The sequence below is a fragment of the Petaurus breviceps genome, unplaced genomic scaffold (assembly GCF_028583685.1).
Source record: "Petaurus breviceps papuanus isolate PSGF00001 unplaced genomic scaffold, PetGlider_PUasm1.0 90779, whole genome shotgun sequence".
Classification (NCBI taxonomy): Eukaryota; Metazoa; Chordata; class Mammalia; order Diprotodontia; family Petauridae; genus Petaurus; species Petaurus breviceps.
The window spans coordinates 371070-393253 of NW_027187344.1; the positions used below are offsets into that span (position 1 = coordinate 371070).

General features: G+C 41.7%; 1 protein-coding gene and 1 long non-coding RNA gene across 2 annotated transcripts in view; one reads left to right on the forward strand and one right to left on the reverse strand.

Annotated features, from left to right (window-relative positions):
* LOC138147044 (uncharacterized) overlaps positions 1-22184 on the forward strand; it is a 38108-nt gene that overhangs the window by 10486 nt on the left and 5438 nt on the right. The window lies entirely within an intron of this gene.
* The window catches only part of SNAPC4 (small nuclear RNA activating complex polypeptide 4), a 50038-nt gene that overhangs the window by 5988 nt on the left and 21866 nt on the right, over positions 1-22184 (reverse strand). The window contains exons 11-22 of the mRNA XM_069069189.1: positions 19932-20079; positions 19471-19577; positions 18818-18912; positions 14780-14874; positions 13936-14015; positions 12979-13440; positions 12509-12601; positions 11560-11806; positions 9289-9359; positions 5186-5293; positions 4463-4490; positions 1176-3223 (exon numbers count right to left, since the gene is read on the reverse strand). Of these exons, the coding sequence (XP_068925290.1) occupies positions 1176-3223; positions 4463-4490; positions 5186-5293; positions 9289-9359; positions 11560-11806; positions 12509-12601; positions 12979-13440; positions 13936-14015; positions 14780-14874; positions 18818-18912; positions 19471-19577; positions 19932-20079 (3582 nt within the window). The remainder of the gene's footprint in view (positions 1-1175; positions 3224-4462; positions 4491-5185; positions 5294-9288; positions 9360-11559; positions 11807-12508; positions 12602-12978; positions 13441-13935; positions 14016-14779; positions 14875-18817; positions 18913-19470; positions 19578-19931; positions 20080-22184) is intronic.

Sequence of the window (22184 nt, forward strand, 5' to 3'; positions counted from 1 at the left end):
TTCGATCCCCAGGTCATCCTGACACTGGAGCTGGTGCTCTTACTCGCTGAGCCACCTGACCACCCCCACTTTTTTTTTTTTGGAGGGAGGAAGGCAGGGCAATTGGGGGTGACTTGCTCAAGGTCACATGGCTAGTGTTAAATGTCTGAGGGCTCTATTCACTATGCCATCTAGCCACCCCTGAAATTTACTTTTAAGTCCAGTGCTATTATTTCTTCAATAGCAGAGAAATTATTATAAACAATACACCTAGTAGAGCACCGGTCCTGGAGTCAGGAGGACCTGAGTTCAAATCCAGCCTCAGACACTTGAAACACTAGCCATGTGACTTTGGGCAAGTCACTTAACCCCAATTGCCTTGCCCTCCCTCCTCCAAAAAAACAAAAACAATACACCTAAATTATAAGACTTCATCTAAAGAAAGAAAAAAAAATGGACCTGCTGTTGGCAAAGTCAGAAGTCAAGAACAAAGTATTAAAGAAAAATATCTTCAAATTGTGTATTATATTTCTACTTTAGGGGGAAAAGTCCTTTCCCTAAAAGAATTTTTTAGCATACCAGAACTAGCAAAAATTGTCAAAGATCTAATGATGCCTTCTGCTCTGTGGAGTCAGAGAAGCACTCACTCATCTTTAAATCCTTGCTGAATTCTGGAGACAATGCTTGTGCAAATTTAGGTGGGTTTGGAACAGGTTGATTCTTCTTCAAGAGAAATGAAATTCCATGGGGCGGCTAGGTGGCACAGCGAATAGAGCACTGGCTCTGGAGTCAGGAGGACCTGAGTTCAGATCCAGCCTCAGACACTTAACCCAAAAACTAGCCATGTGACCTTGGGCAAGTCACTTAACCCCAATTGCCCTCCAAAAAGCAAAAAAAAAAGAAAGGAAGGAAATTCCAAATACGTGCTAAATCAAGATGGCATTCAAACAAGAATGTTTCCCATTCCTGGCCACCTCTTTGTAGCTTTGGGCCATGGCAGAGTTCTGGTCTGTGTAGATGGGAAACTAAACTGGGCAAAGATCTTAGAAAAATATCCTTTTTATTCTAACGTGATTATCAGGGTGGCAGCCAAGAATCCCCTAAGGTTTAAAGAAATGAAATCCCTCCTTTTCAGCTCCCCGTATCCTTCCTCATCTCCCTGGACAGCAGATTCCCTGTCCAGTTATTGACCTTACCTGGATAGAAGACATAGCCTCTGCAGCAGACTGGGTATCTCCAGCTGTATTTGCCAGTTGTTCATTTCCATCACAATTCCCATCTTTGGGCCTTGTCTCTGACTGAGAGCAATCCTCCTCCTTTTCCTCCTCACTCTCACTGTTTCTGTCCATGGTCTGTGAAAGGGTGGTTGGGACCCTAGGTGGGGGAAAAGTGGCAAGAAAAGCTGGGAGGGCAAAAGCTGCCAAAAACCTGGCTTTCAGGAGGAGGTATGCAGGGTTCTCCTTAAGTTGCTGTTGCACCAGATGCCGAGCTGCCTGAACATCCTGTCTGGACACGTCATTCTTGTCCTGGACTCTTCCCTGAGTCACTATGGTAGCTGCTCTCTGCTCCAGGGATTTCTTTTGGAGCAGAAGTCCTGATAGGGTCTTTAGATTGCACAGAAAGGGAGGCAGGTAGGGCAGTGTGCTCTGAAGTGGGGGCAAGCTGACACCCTGCTTTCCTTTAAGCCACTCCCTTACAGAAGCCTCATTCTCCAATGAGAGGAGACTCAGGTCAAGAACGTTCTTCCCAGGCTCCAGGGCTTTGGGCTGATTGTCTTGGGCAACCATCCCTTCTTGTGGCTGGGTAATGGGTTTAGGGGTCCCTGCTGGGGTGGGAAAAGATTTCTCAGGATTGCCATTCTGAACAGGAAGATGGTCTTTTGTTTCCAGTAAAAGGCCTTTCTGCACAGGATCCTGGCCTCCTGTATTCACTTTAGCTGGGCTCTCTGCTTCTGGGCTGGGCTCATGGTAGCAGCCATTGGGTTCTGTCCTTGGTTGGCTTGTGGGGTTCTTAGTCTGGGACTGTGTCTCAGACTGGGGAGAGGGTGCAGAAGTCTTTCCAGATGTCCTCACTTCTCTGGGAGAAGGTTTATCTCCAGAAACACCGTTTTTTTCTGAGAGATTTACTGTATCAGATGAAGCTGTGGTGGGAAGATGTGTCGGAAGGCTTGGTCCAGTTTTCCCTGAGTTCAGGCCTCTTTGAAGAGTTTTACTGGCATTAAGTGGCCTTTTGACTAAAGCGGGATTTGGTTCAGGGGCTGTAGGGCTCTGCTTGACTGCTAATGAAGGCAACAGCTTCAGATTAGCCTTACTCTTGGTTACTCCCTGAAGGATAGGGAGCACAGGGGTTCCAGTGGGCTTGCCTGGTCCAGGGAGGCCTACAAAGGTTGACATGGACATAGGGACAAGCCCTTGTGTAGTAACTACCCATGTGATGGGAAAAATGTTGCTGGAGATGACCTGTGGGCCACAGGTAGGAACTGAAAGGGTAGGCACCAGGCTAATGGATTTGGGCTGCTGCATAGAGATTTGAGCTGCAGCAAGAAAAGGAGGTACCTTGGGTGATTTCTGATTCCCTGAGGTGGTAGTGACTTGGGAAGACAGGAGGCTGGATGGCCCTGAGCTGGTGGAAATCTGGCTTACTCCTAGGGTTGGATTAGCTACTGTTCTAGGGATTGTGGTCTCGCTAGGAGCAGAGTGCTCTTCAGCCCTCATCAATGAGGAAGACTTTTCTGAGGCAAGTGCCCCAACCTGGGGGACAGAGGTCCCCTCCATTTTATTTACTTTCTCTTCAACAATGACCTTATTTCCCTGTGAGGAGTCAGAGTTATCTGTGGTAGATTTTTTTTCAGGGGACTTGGTGGAAACTATGATGGGGGAAGGTGTTTGGAATGTGGTCGCTGGGTTTGAAGTCATGGCAACTGGTTTCCCAGCTGACCCTGATCCTAGCGGTTGGGCTGTGGCAAGAGTGGAAGGGAGAAGTGGTTGCAAAGGTTGCTGAAGGATCATAGGTGGGGTGACCAGCACCTGAGGGGCGAGGATCACTGTGTTCTCCAAGGCCTTATTGGCTCGGGATTCCCTTAGTCGTTTCTCCCTTAGGAGCTCTGAGACGGTCTTCGGTTTTGGTCTGGGGCCTAAAGAAGTTGGTAACACTGCTGGCCCCAGCTGGGCAGTCTCTGGCAAATCTTTCATCTTAGAGACAGTAGATTTCCTTTGTGTATCTTTGCCCTTCATCAGCAGGCAGCCTGAGAGAGACACACACACACACACACACAAATAAATATGCAGACCAAGGGCAGACCAACCACAATCCAATCTCAGAAGCTTCTGCCTATACAGAATGTGGAACCTCTCATACCATTCATTCAAGAAGTGCTTATGCTCAGCCCTATGTCAGGTACAGTGGGAGAGATAGAAGACAGGACAGAATCCTTGCTCTTAAGGAATTTAGAGTCTAGTTATGGGAGAAGGCAGCTTCTTTATACATTGTGCTGAGCTTGAGAGCTGGGTCAGAATGAATCAAGTGTGGAAGGGATCACATTTTAACAAGTGAGTAATCGTTTTTGAGAAAATGGAGAGTAACCATGATTCAAGGCCAGAAAAGAATTTAATGGTGGGTATATCTGCCAGGTGCTTATACTTCTCCCTCTGTACCAGAAACTTATTATTATTATTACTACACACTCTTTTTCTTTTCTTTTTTGAGGGGGTAGGTGGGGTAGGATGGGAACAGATGTCTAGGTCAGATATGCCTAGTTAGTTTTTAAAACTAGCTCCTGAGTATCCAAATATTGGATACCCAATTCAAATGTTTATTTCTAGACTAGCTTCCCTGCATATTCAGCATGTTTCTTGGGCTTCATGTCCCAGAGCCAGTCAATATGGATTCAAAGAAGGGAAATTCACTTTAATCTTAGCCTGAGCCAAGTGTGAACAAAGTAAATCCCTTACCTCTAAAACAAAACAAAACAAAACAAAAAACCTCACCAAGCATCCCAAAGACAAATTACTTTGAAGGTCCCCTTCCACTGTTGTGGAAAAGTGACCATCAACTCACTCTCACTAATGATGAGCACAGCTAATGCAGGAACCCAAATTCCATTCTCATTTTGCTAGAGCAAGCAGAGTCAGGAATGGTAAAGGCCCTAGGTCCCAGATGCTAGGGTTTTCCTTCTCTGGGTCAAAAGGAGGAACTCAGGAAGTAATGAATGACAAGCTGTGCTGAGGAAACCTGAGTAGATGCTGTATGGATGGCTGCTGTTTCCATTCAAGAGAAATACTTAATACAACAGTGTTGAAGTCTAGCACTTATCCCTGCTGATGTGAGACAACATAACCAGGAGTTGGTTGCCAGGGTAGAAAGAAGGCAGGGAAAGGGACCATATATTAGGAGGCATTAAGCCTCAGTGACAAACCCAAATTCTATTTGTAGAAATTTCTTTGCAAGATGTGAATGACAGAAGCAAGGAGAAATACAACTGTACCTGAAGATTTCTGTAAACTGGAGGAGGCCTAGAAAAATAGGAGAGATGCAAACTAATTAACAATGTTAATTGTCAAGGCATTTCTAGGCTTGCAGCTTACAGAAAAATTCTTTGAAATTATAGACTGACAAGAAAAGCATGAGGTACTCAGATACAATCATATTCACTGGGATGATAGGCAAGATAGCACAAAAGTGCACCAACTGCCAAACTGCCATCCTCTGCCATCCCTCTTCCCCCTTACCAATCAATTAGTATGAAGTGTAATTCATAAATCTTAGAACTTAGATTGGAGGGAAAACCTCAAGAGATAATCTGGTCTGGTCACCTGCTTGCAGGGAAGTAGGTGAGGTTCTCTATTTCCCAAATTAGGCAGTTGATGCCCAAAGGTTCACTGACTCATCTGAGGTCCACTCTACCACAGCCCACATCCTGATTCACTCAGTTGGTTATAGCCATGCCTACTCTGAAGGGACAGTACAGGAAAGTAAGATGTGTAGTCAAGCTACTTAGACGCAAGTTTTAAAAAAATAAAACTGAAGGGGGCGGCTGGGTGGCGCAGTGAATAGAGCACTGGCCCTGGAGTCAGGAAGACCTGAGTTCAAATCCAGACTCAGACATTTAACATTTACTAGCTGTGTGACCTTGGGTAAGTCACTTAATCCTAACTGACCTGTCTTCCCCCCTCCAAAACCTGAAGTATTCCATTCTCTGCCCCTCTACCTTTTGAGGTTGCTGTGGATTTCTGCTAATGGCCAAGAGCAACTCTGCCTGCTTGGTCTTCCTCTCTCCAATCACCTTCATGCAGCCATCAGTATCAATCTGAAACAGCTAAAGGCAGAACACATTAGTGTTTAAAAGGAGGGAGAAGATACTCTCCTGATCACCTATGACCTGGTAACCCAGGCCTGCCGAAACCTATCCTGCCAAATGGCTAAGACAATGATGTAGACCTACTAGGGTTTACACAACACCCACAATGTTCAAAATGGGCAGGATGTCAGTGGGTGGGCATTTCAGTTTCAGACCTTCAGGGATCAGGGACTTACAAGAAAGTTCAAGTGAGACTAAACAAGGGCCATAAGAGCACTGCCAAAGTGAGAAGACTAACCAAGAGAATGGAATAGCAGTACAACCCAATTCCTTCAACAATCACTCCAACAAAGATCTAAGAATGCCAGCCTGAGCAGTGACAGGAAATCTATGGAGAAACTAGTGGCCCATCTTTCTAGCCTAAGGTCACAAATCTTACTACAGGCAAGTGACCAGAGCAGGCACTATGGAAGAGGCGTGGGCTGGGATCACAAAGTCAATTCCAGGTAGCAGAACAGAGCCCTAGCATTGTCTCTCTGGCCCTAGAGAGGAGTCTGACATCTCAGACTCAGCTCCTGGATGCAGGGGCTGAGGTGCTGCTTCTAGTCAGACTCTGGGTGCAGAAGATGGCCAAAGCACTGTCTCTTGAGCCCAAGAAAGGAGATCTTGAAGTCAGACCCTGAGAACAGAAGAGGGCCAAAATGCTATTCCTCTGATGCTAGCAGAAGAACATAAGATGTGTCAAGGCAATAAAAAAAAGAAAGGCAATGCCAGTCCCACCAGAAGTTTGGAGAGCCTAGGCTTAACACAAAATCCAAATCTGGGAAGAAAGAATAGAAGAATGAGTTAACAACAAAAAAAAAGGATAAGGTACTATTATGATGCCAGGAGGGATGGCCAAGAAACAAACCTAAAAGTATAACTTCAAAACACCTATAAGCAGAGTTTCAAAGAAAAACACAAAATGAAGAATTAAAAAATATTATAAATGAAACAAGACTTCTAGAGGAAAAAATAAATAACTGTGGAAGCAAGACATGGAAAGATAATTAATAGCTCTGCAAAAGAGGTATAAAACCTTACCTAAGTAATAGACTGCCCAAAAATTAGAATGTACTAAAGAAAAGTTAATGACTCTATAGATAACAAAAAATATTAAAACAAAATCAAAGATCGAAAAAATAGAAGAAAATATAAGGTATTTCATTATCAAAAACAAGTGATCTGGAATTTAAGCATCATTGAATTACCTGAAAGTCATGATCAAAAAGAACCTAGATATTATATTTCAAGAAATCATGAAAGAAAACTGCCTGGACATATTAAAACTGGAGGATAAAGTATAAGTTCCAAAAGGCAAAGGTACGGGCCTACATCCAAGAACAAATTACCACTTAAAACTGAATATAATGCTATGGGAGAGGCAGGGAGAACACAGACCTTTAACAATATAGAAAACACGTGAGTGTTACTGATGAAAAGACTAGAGCTGGGTAGAAATTTCAAATATGAATCGAGAAAAACCAAAGTGAGCCAGTGGATAAGACTATGAGGATGAAGTGTCTGCATTCTAATAGGCAAATGGGGTTTTATATATATATATTTTGAGAACTAATGTCAGTAGGGGTCAGAGAGGGAGTCAAGGACAAGGGAATGGTTTTAATGTTTTTAATGGTTTTAATGTTTTCTTAAAACAAGAAAGAGGAAGGAAGGAAAAAAGGACACATTAGGGGAAAAGGGGGAGGGAAAGATAGGGAAAGATCTCTCATTATGAGGGTGTACAAGTAGAAGTTTATATAAAGGAGGAAAAGGTGGGGGGAGTAGATGACACTTGCAGCTCTCTTTCAGGGAGAGGGGAAAAGAAGGGAGTAGTCATAAGCAAAACAAACTAACCTGGGGGTTGGGGGAGACATCATGAAAAGGGATTTACATGACCAATGTGAGAGTGTTTTTCTTCACTGCGCTTTTTATAAGAGTTTTTTCTTCCAAGTTTTTTTATTTTGTAGCAGATGGGAAGAGAAAAAAATTGATGACTGAAAAGTTCATTTTTAAAAAAAGTTTTCAAAAGCAAACAAACCTGTCTTGCATTTTGCCTTCACTTTTATACAAAAGAATGACCCAATTAAATTCAATTAAAAAAAAAATTAAGCTCCTACTATTGGCAAGGCAAAGTGCTAGGTACACAAGACAAAAATAAAATGGGATCTGCCCTGAAGGAGTTTATATTTGGGGCAGTGAGGAAGAGTAAGAAATAAACATATACAAATGAGGAAATACATGGCAACTTGAATATGGAGAGAGTATCAACACCTAGGGAAAAAAGCAAGGAAGACTTCCCTGAGGTGGGACCTAAACTGACCCTGGAGGGAAAGTAAGGATTCTGAGGAAGAGAAATGAAAAGTGAGCTCTAAGCACAAAGCATGATGTGAGCAAATGAAAGGCAGCTGGAGATGGAATGTCCAGTTTGGGAAGCAACTGGTAATCCAGGTTGTCTGGAACACAAGTGTGTAAAGGAGAATAATGTAAAATAGGACACAGAGCTAGATTAGAGCCAGACTGTACAGGGTCTGAAAGTCTAAAGAGGGGAGACTATTTTAAGCCAGAAATAATAGGAAACAACTCACCTTTTTTCAAGCAAGGGGCTAACACAATCAAATGGGCACCTTAGTAAGACGATTTTGGCAGCTGTATGTCAAATAAATAAGAAGAGGCTGGATTCAAGGAGACCAATTAGGAAGCCATTACAATAGTCTAGAAGAGCGATGAAGCTCAGGAAGGTTAATTAAGCTGACCAGGGTCACAAAGCTGCTTGGTGTCAGAGGTGGGATTTGAACCCAATTCTTCATGACTCCAAGTTGAGCATGCATGCTATGCACTATGCCACACTGCCTCAGAGAAAGAAGTGGTGAAGATGACTGCAAGGTGATATATTTGGGTAACAGGAAGGGAGAATGGAACTCTCACAAGGAAGAGGAAAGTTTAGAGGAAGGGTGGGTTTGGGGAAATGATAAGTTTGGTTTTTGGACATGCTGAATTTGAAATTCTGAAATATTCAAGTGGAGATATCAAGTGAAACTGAAGTTTAGGACAAAGATTAAGTCTGAATATATAAAATTCAGAGTCATCTGAATAGGGATGATAAATGAAGCCAAGCAGGGAGGCTAGGTGGTGCAGTGAATAGAGCACCAGCCCTGGTGACCTGCTGACCACCAGTCAAGAGGACCCAAGTTCAAATCCAGCCTCAGACACTTAAAACTTACTAGCCATGTGACCTTGGGAAAGTCACTTAACTCCAACTGCCCTGCCTTCTCCCCTCCGAAAAGCAAATAAATAAATAAAATCAAGGGAACAGATGAGATTACAAAGGGAGAGAATATGGAGAGAGAAAGGGATCCAGGGAAAAGCCTGAGGGAAATCCATATTTAGGGGGCAGAAGATAATGGATGACCCAGCAAAACAGACCAAAGAATGTTCAGACAGGAAGAAAAATCAGGGGAAAGTGGCGTTAGGGAAGCCAAGAGAAGAGAAAGAATCCAAAATGAGGAGAAGCCAAAGTTCCAGGAGTCCCTGGGTGGAATGCACCTACATTTCACAGACACTCCACTGTATCCAACTTGGATTTAGATCCCTGACTTCAAGGGATGGGCTCAATTATTTATCTTTGCTTCCATTTTCATTTACATTTTCAAGGTATTAAGAAAGAATCCTAGGGACATACCTTCTGACAATTTCTGGAAGCAATATCTCACTAGTACAAGATCCCTGAACTACTACTTCCCCTTTTGAGACTATGCCTTAGGCCTGTCTGGGCTCCCTATAGGCCTTCCTTACTTGATAGTGGATTGGGAACTACAGAAGTTGCTGATCCTACATTGAGGCATTAAATGGTAAGAGTGGTGGGACTTCTAAAGTTTTCAACTATGCCTCAGATCACTTTTAAAAGTGGCTCCATTAGAAAACAGATTTAGTGTAAACTTCAAAAGCTCATCAGAGCAAAGTCAACCTCTGCTTACCTGAAGAAACAATGTAAACACAGGTGTACTAGTCAAATGGATAGTCTGCAACTTTGTCATGATGGCTTCTGCTGTGGAAAGGAAAAAGTCCAATGTAAAAAATAACTCCAGACACAAAGCCTCTCTTCCTCAATAATCTATGGGCTCCTTGGCTTGTAAACTAAGGCAGGAGGTTCGAATTTAGATTGAAAAGGAGGGAGTTGGAGCAATGCTCAAGTCCTGAGACTTTGATGGGACCAAGAATCACCAAATTGTGGACCTGACAGTCATTTGCACCTCTTGAAGATTTCCAACTCTGGATCTCCACTGAGTTTAGATTAGCAAGGGAGGCAGAGGTGAGGAAAGGGAATATTAGACCCTTACATTAAGATAAGACACTGTCAATCATCATTAACTTTTCTGTAATATAAGTTAATTTTTAAAATGACATGCAAATATCACTCTTCAAGGATTCTTTTTTTATCAACAAATTGTTATGCATGTGCCAGGTACATGCCAGGAGACACAAAGATTAAGGCAAAGTCTCTACACTTGAGGAAGTTAATTCCAGTTGAAACAACCACTAACAGTCCCCTCTTTTGTGATACTCATTTTATAGTGTTAATTTTTTTTTCTTTTTGGAGGGGCAGGGAATTGGGATTGACTTGCCCAAGGTCACATGGCTAGTTTTTTGTGTTAAGTGTCTGAGGCCGAATTTGAACTCAGGTCCTCCTGATTCCAGGGTTGGTGCTCTATTCACTGCACCACCTAGCTGCCCCTCATTTTATATTTTTAAAAAAGTAAATTGACTGCTACATTAAGCAGCACCCTCAGAACACTGTACCCACTTCCAGCCTGGTCCCTGCAGCCATCATCCAGAGAATCAACCTATATCAATCAACTATGGCAACAGCTCCTACAAGGGCTGTAGCCACTGCCTCCTCAGTAGCCATGGGGACTGAAGGCCTGGAAAAGAAAGCTCTCATGATCGAAGTCCTTGGCTTTGTCAAAGCCAAACAGAAAGGAAGGTTTTTATCAGTGGAAGTATAACATGAAAGAAGAGGCCTTATGATGCACTTTGCTGCTACACTCCAAGGACCACAGGGCCTTTCCACCAGACTGGCAGCTGAAGCTTTGTTTGCTGTGTTCCCTTCCTGGCCTAATCAGAATGTCCAAGAGTGATTATCTTGCTTTCCTCCTTATTCCTCAGTGCTCAGCTCAGTACTCTGCACATCAGTGGTTACTAAATGTTTCTTCTTTTATTTTTTCAGGCATGCATACAGTACAAAGCAGGATCACAGGCTTTAGAGCCAACGAGGATATTCAAATATTTGAAAGACTGTACTATCTTCTCTAGGCTCCCATTCCAGTGAAATAGGATGCACTAAGAACCAGCCTTTTAGTCTGAGGAAACCTTAGAATCCATTAAGTCCAGTCTCCCACCTAGTGCAGGAAAATATTCTATATGAGCATACCTGGTAGCTGGTTTAGTTAGACTCTTTTTTTCAACCCTCCTAGTGACTGGAATCTTACTTCACACTTGTTAATTCATAAGGGAGTTTGCTCTACTTTTGGACAGTTAAGTTCTTCCTCATAACGGGCTAAAATCTGCTTCTCTGGGTCTTCTACCCACTGGTCCTATTTTCTACACCACCATACAATTTTCCTCTCTTGCAATCTAAACATGTCCAATTTTACCTACTTACTAGCTGTCTTATGTTATGTCAGTCACTTAACATCTCTGGGATTCACTTCCCTATTTCTGAAATGAAGAGATTTTACTATATCAGCAGTTCTCAAACTTTTACGTCTCAGGACCCCTTCATACTTTTTTTCTTTTCTTTTTGGAGGGGGGAAGGCAAGGCAACTGGGGTTAAATGACTTGCCCAAGGTCACACAGCTAGTAAGTGTCAAATGTCTGAATTTGAACTCAGGTCCTCCTGACTCCAGGGCTGGTGGTCTATTCACTGTGCCACTTAGCTGCCCTGATCTTATACATACTCACTATTCTGGTCACCCAGGAATTTAATTTGTTTTTTCCTCTTCCATGTTTTGAAGCTTTTCCCAAAAAGTCTAATTTTTTAAAAGCATTTTTGGAACATCAGAAAAATGTATCTTCTCTCAAAAATAGTTATCTCCTCAGATCACCTAATTCACTAATTCTCTCATTTCTGTAAGCACCAGTCCAAAAAGATATGTCTATTTGACTCCATCTATTCCTCTTGCCCCGGAAACAAGGCCTAGAGAAGGAAACCCTTGACTGTCCCCTGCTCCCTTACCCCTATGTGGTACCTCGAGTCTGCACTGTTACAGCCTTCTTGGAATTCCAACAACGGATGACGATATCCCCCACCCAGGGAGCCACAGCCATCAAGAGCTTTCGGTCCAATCTCCTCTTCTGTATGCTGATCTTTTGTTGCCGCTGTCTATTCAGAAAAGTTTTGTGCCATACCTGCACCATTTTTTCTTTGGTCATTCCACCATCAATTTTGGATACCAGAGATGAGGTGAACAGATGGGTCTCCTTCAGCCTCTCTTTCTAAGAAGGAGGAAATGGGGGGAAGGTGGTTTTAGGATTATCTTATAATACCTCAGCATTCCTTGGAAGTAGTCTTTGGACATATACAATATAAGACATTTTCCCCAAACCTCCAGTGTGATTCTTTTATCTGGGCTAAGTTTCAAATATGGACTTCAGTCAAAGTCAGGAGAATCAGGTGGAGAATTGGTTCCTACTTTACTCTGACCATCCCCAATTTGGTCAGCAGACCTGTAGGCATCTACTCTCAGTGGCCACAAACAGAAACCTGACCAGAACAAAGGAAATAGTGGGAATGAGAAATGCTAGGGTCAGAGGAGAGATAATAGCCTGTGGTAGAACATGTGCCTCTAAGTCAAGGTGATGGTGGTGGTGTTTGTTATCCAAAAGACACTTTCCACTCCCAATTCCTGCTCTCCTCATCCCTTTCCCTATTATATCACAAAGCAGTCATACTACCCACTCCATCCTTCTTATATAAATGGGAAACCCCTGGGAAAGAAATCTGTCCAAGCATAGGATAGATTCAAAATGGAAGAGAGTCTTTAAAGGACCCTCAAAAGGAGGCAAAGCAATGAAGCCAACATAGGCTGTATATCCTTTGTCATGGAAAGAAAGATGAAGCTGGCAGAAACTGAGCAATATGAAGACTAGATGTCCTTAGGAAAAGAAAAAAAAATCAAACCACACAAGACACCTTACCAGTTTCTGGTATTCCAAACAGGTATTGATCCTTATCACCCTCTTCACATCATTCAGGGTAATTTTTAGGACACGCTTTCCAGCTGTGGAGGCCTGGTCCATAAAGCAAATGAACATAATGAAGAGAAAAAAAACAGTAGCTAGCTCTATTTACCAGCTGTGGAAAAACCCTTCATTCACTGTATTGCAATGAATACTTTTTTCTTCCCAGAAAGGTAAGACTTTCCCATGTACAACTGTACTATGTACATAAAGTTTGCATTATATTTCCGAAGTTTCTACTCCATACCCAGGAGGACACACACTGGCTGCATTCTCTATAAAACTACAAGAAGAATATCAGATTCAGTAAATACTGAGTCTAAACTGTCAAGGAATATGAAAAGCCCCTTCTCACTTCTACATATGCTGAAATGTCTTGTTTTAGGTGGTACACACTGCTACATTTGAAGGTTGCTCAAATGGCTTACCTTTTCTAATTCTTCATGTGGCTGCTCCAGACCAGCATCAGCTGAATGTGTGCACTCAGTGTCCACAGGGGCAGTGCTGTGGCCCAGAGCCTTATTGTCCCAGTCAGGGTCCCTTCTCATCGCCACTGCTACTTCTGGAATTGCCTCACCTCCTTCTTCGGAGGTTACTCCGGAGGACACAGATGCATTGGAAAGGCAGGGGGAAATAGTGGAGGGTCTGGAGGAGCCCCCTCCTGGAATCTTCCACAGTGCAGCGTGATTCTGTCTAGTGGGTACCCACATGTCTATGCTGGGCACTGTGTACTGGCGCACCTCTGGTGCCCTTTTAGCATCTCTCTCCTTCTTCAGGTCATTATGCCACTCCATTTCAGCATCCTCACTGCTGCTGCTGCTGCTGCTACTGCTAGAGGAGCTGGAGCTGTATTTCTTCTGGAACTTCTGCCGTTTTCGGGGCTTCTTTTTCTTTGGGAAAAAAAGAGTTGGCTTCTACCTTTTTCTAGTCTCTATTCCTCCCTCATTTGCTAAGAAATAACAGTAAAGCCCAATTCTACAAATGGCTCTAACAAAAGGACTTCAAGGAATGAAGGATCTCCTCAGAGGAGACTCCACCAGGCTTGGCTATGGACAGACAGCCCCTTACAAAGCAGCAATGTCAGTGCTATGCTACTTGGAGGCTTACACAGAGGCATGACAGCACATCCTAATTCAAAGCCAAGTTAAAAACCCCAAAGGGGTTTTGGCCTATGCAAAGACTCTTTTGCTTATGAATCGGCGGAGTTAAGAAGCCTTATTTCTGCAAGGAAAAGCTCCTTGACTAAAAGATTCTCCACTGTTCCTTCCTGGATGCTAAGGTCCCTTCCAGCTCTAAAGAAAACAGACTTCTCTGTCAGATGATGTGCTCCTAGGTCAGGGCAAAGGAAGACGTTTATTAAAAAAAAAAAAACTACCACAGCTTACCCTAATCAAAGCTTTCCATTTGCTCAGACATTGGGAGCCTGTCCGATGAGGCAACTCAGAGGCTATCTTTGCCCAGTGACCTAAAGACATCAAAGAAAGCAACACAGAAAATCTTTCTTGAGGGCTTGGGTTTTACAGACCAGAGCAAAAAAAGTCTATACTTGAAGCATAACTTTCTAGCAAAGTGGTTTTATGCTTTCTGAAACATTAGAAAGTGGCTATTTTAGAGTCTCTTATGGAACAGTTATGCTGTGTTCCTTCAGTTATACATTCAACAATTTGATTGGAGAAGCTCAAGTGAAGTAGAGACCAGATTTAGTGACCAGTCTACTGGGGGACAACAGGGGAATTTTCTCCCTTAAGAATCTCACCCTTTACTCAAGTTATGGCAATTACAGAATTAGGGAGAAGAAAACAACTCCCTATATCACTAGTGAATTTCATCTGTAGCCTAGAAGTGGCTTCTGTTTACCTGCTGCAACCAGTAGGATTCCCCACCTCTTTCCCATGACAACCCTCCCAAGAAAGGAGGGTTTCCCATAAGGTGGGAAAGCAAGGATTGTGTCTATGTTCATCTCTGTATCCCTTAGTGAATAACAGAAAGCAGAATTTGATTAATTTAACTGATGATCTGAAATTACATGCCTAACAGCTGAACTTTCATCCTCTACTAGGCAATGAGAACTTTAGCACATAAAATAAAAAACAGGACATGCTGCAGACTGAGATATGCTTCTCAATTCAAAGCAGTGTCACTACTCTAACTTTTTCCAAACTTTTAATGCAAATGGAATGAATTCCAACTTGTTAGATAATGAAAGAGAATACATAAGCACGAACTTACCAGCACCATATTTTTCTATTAATTCAATTAACTTTTTTTCTTCCTTTTCATTCCATCTTCCTTTCTTTAAGCTAAAATGTAATCTTCTTAGATATCTAAAAGTAAAAGACAGATAATGGACATTTTAGAAGCTAAGATAGCTGTTTGCTCCTGTTCTTCACTTACTACAAACTGGTTATGTCTTAAAGGGGCACAAATTCTATTTTTTCCTTTATTTTTCTCCTAAGATTATATTTTTCTTTGGTGCATTACTCTTAGTTACAATTTCTTCACTAAAAATATAGACTCCAGAAAATAAGACCTACCACAAGCAATCTTTTTAAAGTACTGCCAAAGCAAAGGGAACGAATTTCAATGACACATCTACATTCTCTCATCCTGCATGTGATCAGCAGCACATGTGAGAAAATTTGGTGAGTCAAGCATTCAACTCTGAGGCTGGGTTTAAGGTTGCAATTTGGGGCTAGGGAGAAAAATTAACTAGAATATAAAGTAAACCCACTAGTATCATGTTGCAAGCAACTGTGATAGAGTCTAAAAAGAGATTCATTTGTAAGAACAAGACAAAAACTGCATTCTGCTCTCTGAAACAGGCTTATTTCCTTTTCAAATACAATAACAGAGGGTAGTCTTTGGGAGAGGGCTTAAGGAATTATATCTTCTTATATGAGGTATTCAGATTTCCTTTTCTTTTCATTCATTCCAGAAGTATTTAAGCCAGTCAAGAAACATCAAGTGCCTACTATGTACCAGTTACTATGTTAGGCAATGGGGATATGAAAAGAGGCAAAAAACAGTCCCTGTCCTCAAGGAGTTTGCAGTCTAATGGAGGAGGCAACAAGCAAATAAACATATACAGAATACATATAGCTATGTACAGAATAAATAGAAAATAATTAAAAGAGTAATAATAAAAACAATATTAATATTATTTTAATTAATTTATTTTATTATTAAATTTATTATTAGTTATTTTGATTAATAATATTATTACTATAATATAATATTATTGATAATGTTATTAATAAAAAATAATAATAAAAAGTAATTTTTAAAAGTACTAGAATTAAGAGGGTTAGGAAAGGCTTCCTGTAGAAAACAGAATTTTAGTTGGATCTAAAGGAAGCCAGGGAAGCCACGAGGCAGATACAAGAAAAGAGAGTATATCAGGAAGGGAAGTCAACCAGAGAAAATACCTAGAGCCAAAAGATGGGAGTGTCTTGTTCATGGGAAAAGCAAGGAAGCCAATGTCACTGCATTGAAGAGTATGTGGAAGATCTAAGAAGACTGGAAAGGTAGGAGCTGGCTCTAGGTTAAGAAAGGCTTTAAATGTCAAAAGGAGCACTTTGTATTGGATCCTAGAAATGACAGGGAGTCAGTGGATTTCACAGAATGGGGAAGGGAGGTGCTGAGGGATAAACACAGAGGGAGAGAGAAAGAGAGAGACAGAGACTCGCACTTTAGGAGAATCACTTTGGCAGCTGAATGGAAGATGAACTGGATTGGGGAAGAGACTTGAGGCAGTCAGACCTACCAGTAGGCTATTGGAAAATAGTCCAGGCATGAGGTGATGAGAACCTGCACCAGAGTGGTGGTAATGTCAGAGGAGAGAAAGGAGCATAACAGAGAGATGTTACAAAGGTGAAATCTACAGGCCTTGGCAACAGCTTGGATATATAGTGTATGACAGTGAGGAATCTGGGACAATACACAGGCTATGAGTCTAAAAGCCCTCAACTGTAGTAGGGAAGGCAGGGAGTGGTAAGGTAAGGTTAAGAAGAAAGAAAATTGAGTTCTGTTTTGGATATACCAAGTTTAAGATGTCTGCTGGATAGCCAATTGATTTGTCTGAAAAGAAGCTAGAGGTGCAAAACTAGAGTTTGGCACTATAATCACAGTATGATAAGGGGACAAGGACCCAAGAAAAGAGGACAGTGTAGAGTTGAATTGTTTCACCAAGGGGTTAAAAGAGGAAAAAGAGGCAAGAGTAGCTAGGGCAGGGAAGAAGGCCTAGGGGAGAAAGGAAAAGTCAAGGTGTGAATGAAGAGTAGGGTTTGGTAAGGTAAGGCAGTGGTAGAGATCATAGATTATGGTCGGATAAGAAAATTTTGGAATTCTTCAACATGGAGATGACATATTTGTGGGTGATGGAAAGATCAAGGGTATAACCATCGTTACATATGGCTGAGATGAGGTGGAGATCATGGAAAGTGACTGAGGCTGAGGAACTGAGTGGTGAGAGTATTTGAAAGGCAGTTAATACAAATGCTGAAGCATCCAGGTATGAGGACTAGAGTTGGGGAGGAGAGAAAAATTGTGAGTCAGGTATCAAACTCATTGAGGAAGGAAGAGGAGTGACCGTGGGGTCTAGAGACAACAGTTCCCAGTACCTATTATGTGCCAAGTATTGCATTTAGAGCCAGAGATATTAAGACAAATATACCAAGGAGTTTACATCCATTTTATTGTGGGTGGAGCGGGTATAGGATACATGTAAGTAGAAAATTAAGTAAAACACATACAAAGTAATTACTAGGAAGTGATGACCAATAACTGGGAGAGAACAAATGAGGCTGAGCTGAGCTTTGAAGGAATCTAGGTATTCTAAATGAGGAAAGTATATATTCCAGGCATGGTTGGGGCAGTCTGTGGAAAAACACAAAGATGAAAGATTCAATGTTGTATACTGGGAGTAGCAAGTAGGCTAGTTTGGAACACATTTTGTGTGGATGAAGAGTAATGCCAATCAGCCTGGAATGGACATATGTCACATTAAATTTCTAAGGACTGATGAAAGAGAAAGAAGACCATGAACAACTCAGGTTTAAAAAATTAATCCTTTGGAGGAACTTAAAGCAGCTTCAGATAGATCATCTCATTTGCTCTAACTATGGGGAGAGTATAATGGGAATGGGGATTTGAAGATCTTCCCTGCCCCTGAATAGACCTAGGGGGGGAGTTTGAAGACCTCCCCTGCTTTGAAGATAAACTCTGCCCCCTAATAGGCTGAATGTAATCACATGGAGTCTGTGATGGAGGGAATTTGCTAAAGGGTGGAGCAGAGCCACAGGAAGCTTCCCTGCTGTAAGATAAACTCTGCCCCTTAATAGGCTGAATGTAGTTAGATGGAACCTGTGGTGGAAAGAGTTTGCTGAAGGGAAGCAGAGCCCACAGGAAGCTGGTCAGAGCTAGCCAGACAGTGGGAGAGAGAGAGGACACTCAGGCAAAGAGATAAAGAGGTTTCTGAGTAGATATTGATCTTGTATTGGTTTATGGGAAGGCTAAAGGATGCCACGGCTCTCAGCATTATTATGGCTTCTGAATATCTCTGGTACTATGATGGAATGGGCTTAATGATTTGGGGATTCAGTTTTCTGGTGTTTAAATAAATGCTTCAGTTCTATCCTCTATCTGGAGAGTTTGGTTTATTCTGCGATTGAATGTCATGTGATAATTATAGTCATGGTCTTTATTGTGATTGTGGGCGCTGTAAATACTGCATTGGTGCTACAGAGAGCAAGGCATGATTACCCAGTTTTCATGTGGGAAAATACAGGAGAGATAGCTGTTCCAGTCTTATTGTGCTCAATGCTGAGACTATAATGCCAAGTTAGCTTGAAATACTCTTCTCAATCCAATTAAGAATAGCATACTTTGCCCAAAAAATTCCCATCAAGAAATGAATTCTAAAGTAACCTCTCTAGTCAATCTGTGACCTTAGCAAACACAGGAGGTTGGTAAGACAGAAAGCTGTCCCTCAGTTGGCTCTATAGCTAGTTCCAAGGACACAAGTTGAATGAAAATAAATAGCAATGGTTACCTTCAGAAATACCATTTTGACCAACTTTTCATGTGGACTAAGGGGTACACAAAGCTTCCAATGGCAGCCATCTTCCCTTAACACTATCAAGAAATCACTTTGCTACAACCACAGGCCCTCTACTTCACATTGGATAAAGCTTCCTATTTTCTTGAAACAATTTTCAATGTACCAACAACAGGTAGACTGAATTTGCTACAGAGTTCAGTCCAACTCACCGATCTCGACACTGGGCATCACTTCTACCTGGCACCTCTTCCCGAATTTTAAACCAGTCACGTTCTCCATATTTGGCAACAGCCTGGAGTAATTTCTGTGAACAGGAATACATAAATCAAAAAGCAAACTCCCAATTTGACTACATTCAGTTTTCAGATCAACAGAAAGTGGTTTAGAAAAGGCCTCAGAAGCCAGAAACAGCAGCAAAGACAGAATTAACTATTTAGGTGAGCGGTATCAAACTCTAATAGAAACAGGGGCCACTAAATCACATTCCAGGATCCCTGCACATACTGACTTAGAAAATCATATATTAACATTATCTATATTTTACTGTGTTGCTATTTATTTTGTTAAATATATCTCAATTACATTTTAATCTGGTTTGGGCTGCACTCAAATGTGTTGTGAGCTACATATGGCCCAAGGGCAATATTTCTGACACCTCTGACTTAGACATAACTTTACGGAGAACTAAACATGACTTTATGGAGAACAATCAAGCTTTGACACAAAAGTCCCTGGGCATCATGGATGGAATCAGCATACTGGCCTAAATAATTTTTTTGGCACAAAATGCATACATGTATAGCTAAAATATAAGGAGGTGATGGGTCTAGACAATAGAAAATAAAAGTATGGGCAAGCTTACAGCATCTTCTTCTGGGGTCCAAAATCCTTTTTTCAAACTGGGATTTAGGCTCTTGGTCCAACGATAGATCAACTGCATTGAGTCTCTACCCTCCATGTAGTAGACAACTAGGAAACAAGAGCCTTTTGGAACAAATTCTGAAAAGCCTATTTCTAGACTGACGGCTAAATGCAATTATCATGACATTAAAATATGTAACTTTTATATATGCACATTTTTCATTTATTTATTCACACAACAAATGTCTCAAAAATGTATGTCATTTATATACTTTTCATGAGAACTCCATTAGTAAAAGAACAATACTCATAAGGAACATTTTATGTCAAATAAAGTAGGCATTTCATTATATCAGGATCCAACTTTAAGACTCAACCCAATGCCCTGTAACCACAGACATTCTACAGCAGAGTGCTACCTTGAGAAGTTGAATGGGAGGACCTGAGAAGTAACAGACTTACTTTTCCGATAAGGGATGTGGCTTCCAACTCTCATTTCCTCAACTAGTTGTGTGAGCATGTGGTCTTCTTCTTTTGTCCATTCCTTTCGCTTGAAGTCTTTGTTATACTGTTGGTACATCTGTAGACACTGGAAGGCACTTCGGTTGGTCTTTTGAAGGAACCCAAATAGAAAATGAAGAGGAAATTATGAGTTTAAGAAGAAAGAATATAGGGGAGCTGACCCCAGCCCCGTGCTAACCAGAGGTTTTAGCCCCAGGGCAGACCTGACCAGCCGCCAGCTAAAGGGACTTCAGATCACCAGCAGCTGTGGCGGTTTCCAGAATTATCAACCCATAGATGCTAAGGACAAAGCGAGAGGTCAGTGTAGTGTAGACTCTGGGATCCAGTAGTTTGGGAGTGCGGTTGGCCTTTATCCCCTGGAGGGAGAAGCTGCTGAGACACTACAGCCATGCAGCTGCTGCCACGTGGCAGCTTCAGCTCCTGGCCTGCAGACTGTAGGGTGAACCAAGTGACCAGTCTGAGGGGTAATCGCTCTTGCTTGGATCTGGACTGCAGTCTAGGGTGGAGGTCCTGGGGTGTGTGACCAGCTTGCCAGAATGGGTGGAAGCTTCAAAGAGGGCACCCAACTAATACCTTCAGCAGCTGAGAAAACCCCAGTGTTTGGTACAAAGCTCCCCTGTTTGGTAGCAGAGTCCTACTGTGGCAAAAAGCCCAAAAGTCAAGTAACTGATTAGCAACATGAGTAAATGAGGGAAGCAAAGCAAACAGAGAAATTCAACATTAGACTCCTATTTTGTGGACAAAAAGGATCAAAGCATGGAACAGGATGAAGACAGTGAAATCAGAACTCCTGCACCAAAAGCTTCCAAGAAAAATACGAGCTGGTTACAGGCCATAGAGGAGCTTTAAAAGGATTTTGAAAACCAAATAAGAGAAGTGGAGGAAAAATTGGGAAGAGAAATGAGAACGATGCAAGAAAATTGTGAAATGAGAGTCAACAACCTGACTGAAGAAAATAACACCTTAAAAAATAGACTAATTCAAATGGCAAAAGAGGCTCAAAAAGGCAATGAGGAGAAGAATGCCTTAAAAAGCCAAATTTGCCAGATGGAAAAAGAATATCAAAAGCTCACTGAACAGAATCATTCCTTCAGAATTAGACTGGAGCAAATGGAAGCTAGTGACTATATGAGAAATCAAGATACTATTAAACAGATCCAAACAAATGAAAAAATAGAAGGCAATGTGAAATATCTCATTGGGAAAAACACTGACCTGGAAAATAGATTCAGGAGAGACAATTTAAAAATTATTGGACTACCTGAAAGCCATGATCAAAAAAAGAACCTAGAAATCATCCTTCAAGAAATTCTCAAAGAAAATTGCCCTGATGTTTTAGAACCAGGGGGCAAAATAGAGGTTGAAAGAATCCACCAATCACCTCCCGAAAAAAATCCCAAAAAGAAAACTTCTAGGAAGAAAGAGTATATAGCACCCCCCACTTAAACTGCCTGCACCAATTCTCAAGAGTCCTTAACACTAAGTTTGGTGTGACTGACATGGCAGTTTTATGAGAAGAGAGGACTAAGTGAAAGAACAATACTTAACTAGATCCTGTTGCAGAGAAATGGTGAACGACTTCCTGAGAAGTTATACAGCGACTTTTATACATCAAATCATACTTAATCAGTGACTGCCATTTTAAAACTGTAGATGTATTATTCCCAGGGGGGAAAATGCTGTGCCTAAGAATTGAGTGGGGGGGAGGGGAAAAAGGAGGGAACCAAAAAAAATTTAAGAATGTAGCATATTTTAAATTGTATCTAGGAAAAAGTTTTCTGATGCCTCCTTGTGGTATGGAAGTTATGCTGGGTTTCTGAAAACTGTCCAGCAGAGGGCACAAAGTCTGATGGCTTCTACCAAGCTTTGAGCATGGTCCTAGTAACAGACTGAGAACTAGAACAAGCACAGAGCCTCATCACCAGGAGGGTGATGGCTACTTTGGCTGTGTTAACTTTTGAAATTTGAAAAATAATAATATTCAATAGGTTACAAAAGACCAATACCATACTACAAATAAAAAGAGAAGAAACCTTAACACTTTTAGCCTAAAACTATAGATGAGATACCCATGATGTATGTCATATGACCCTTTAAAAGCAATCTAAAGGGGTGGCTAGGTGGTGCAGTGAGTAAGAGCGCCGGCTCTGGAGTCTGGAGGACCCGGGATCGGTTCCAGCCTCAGACAACACC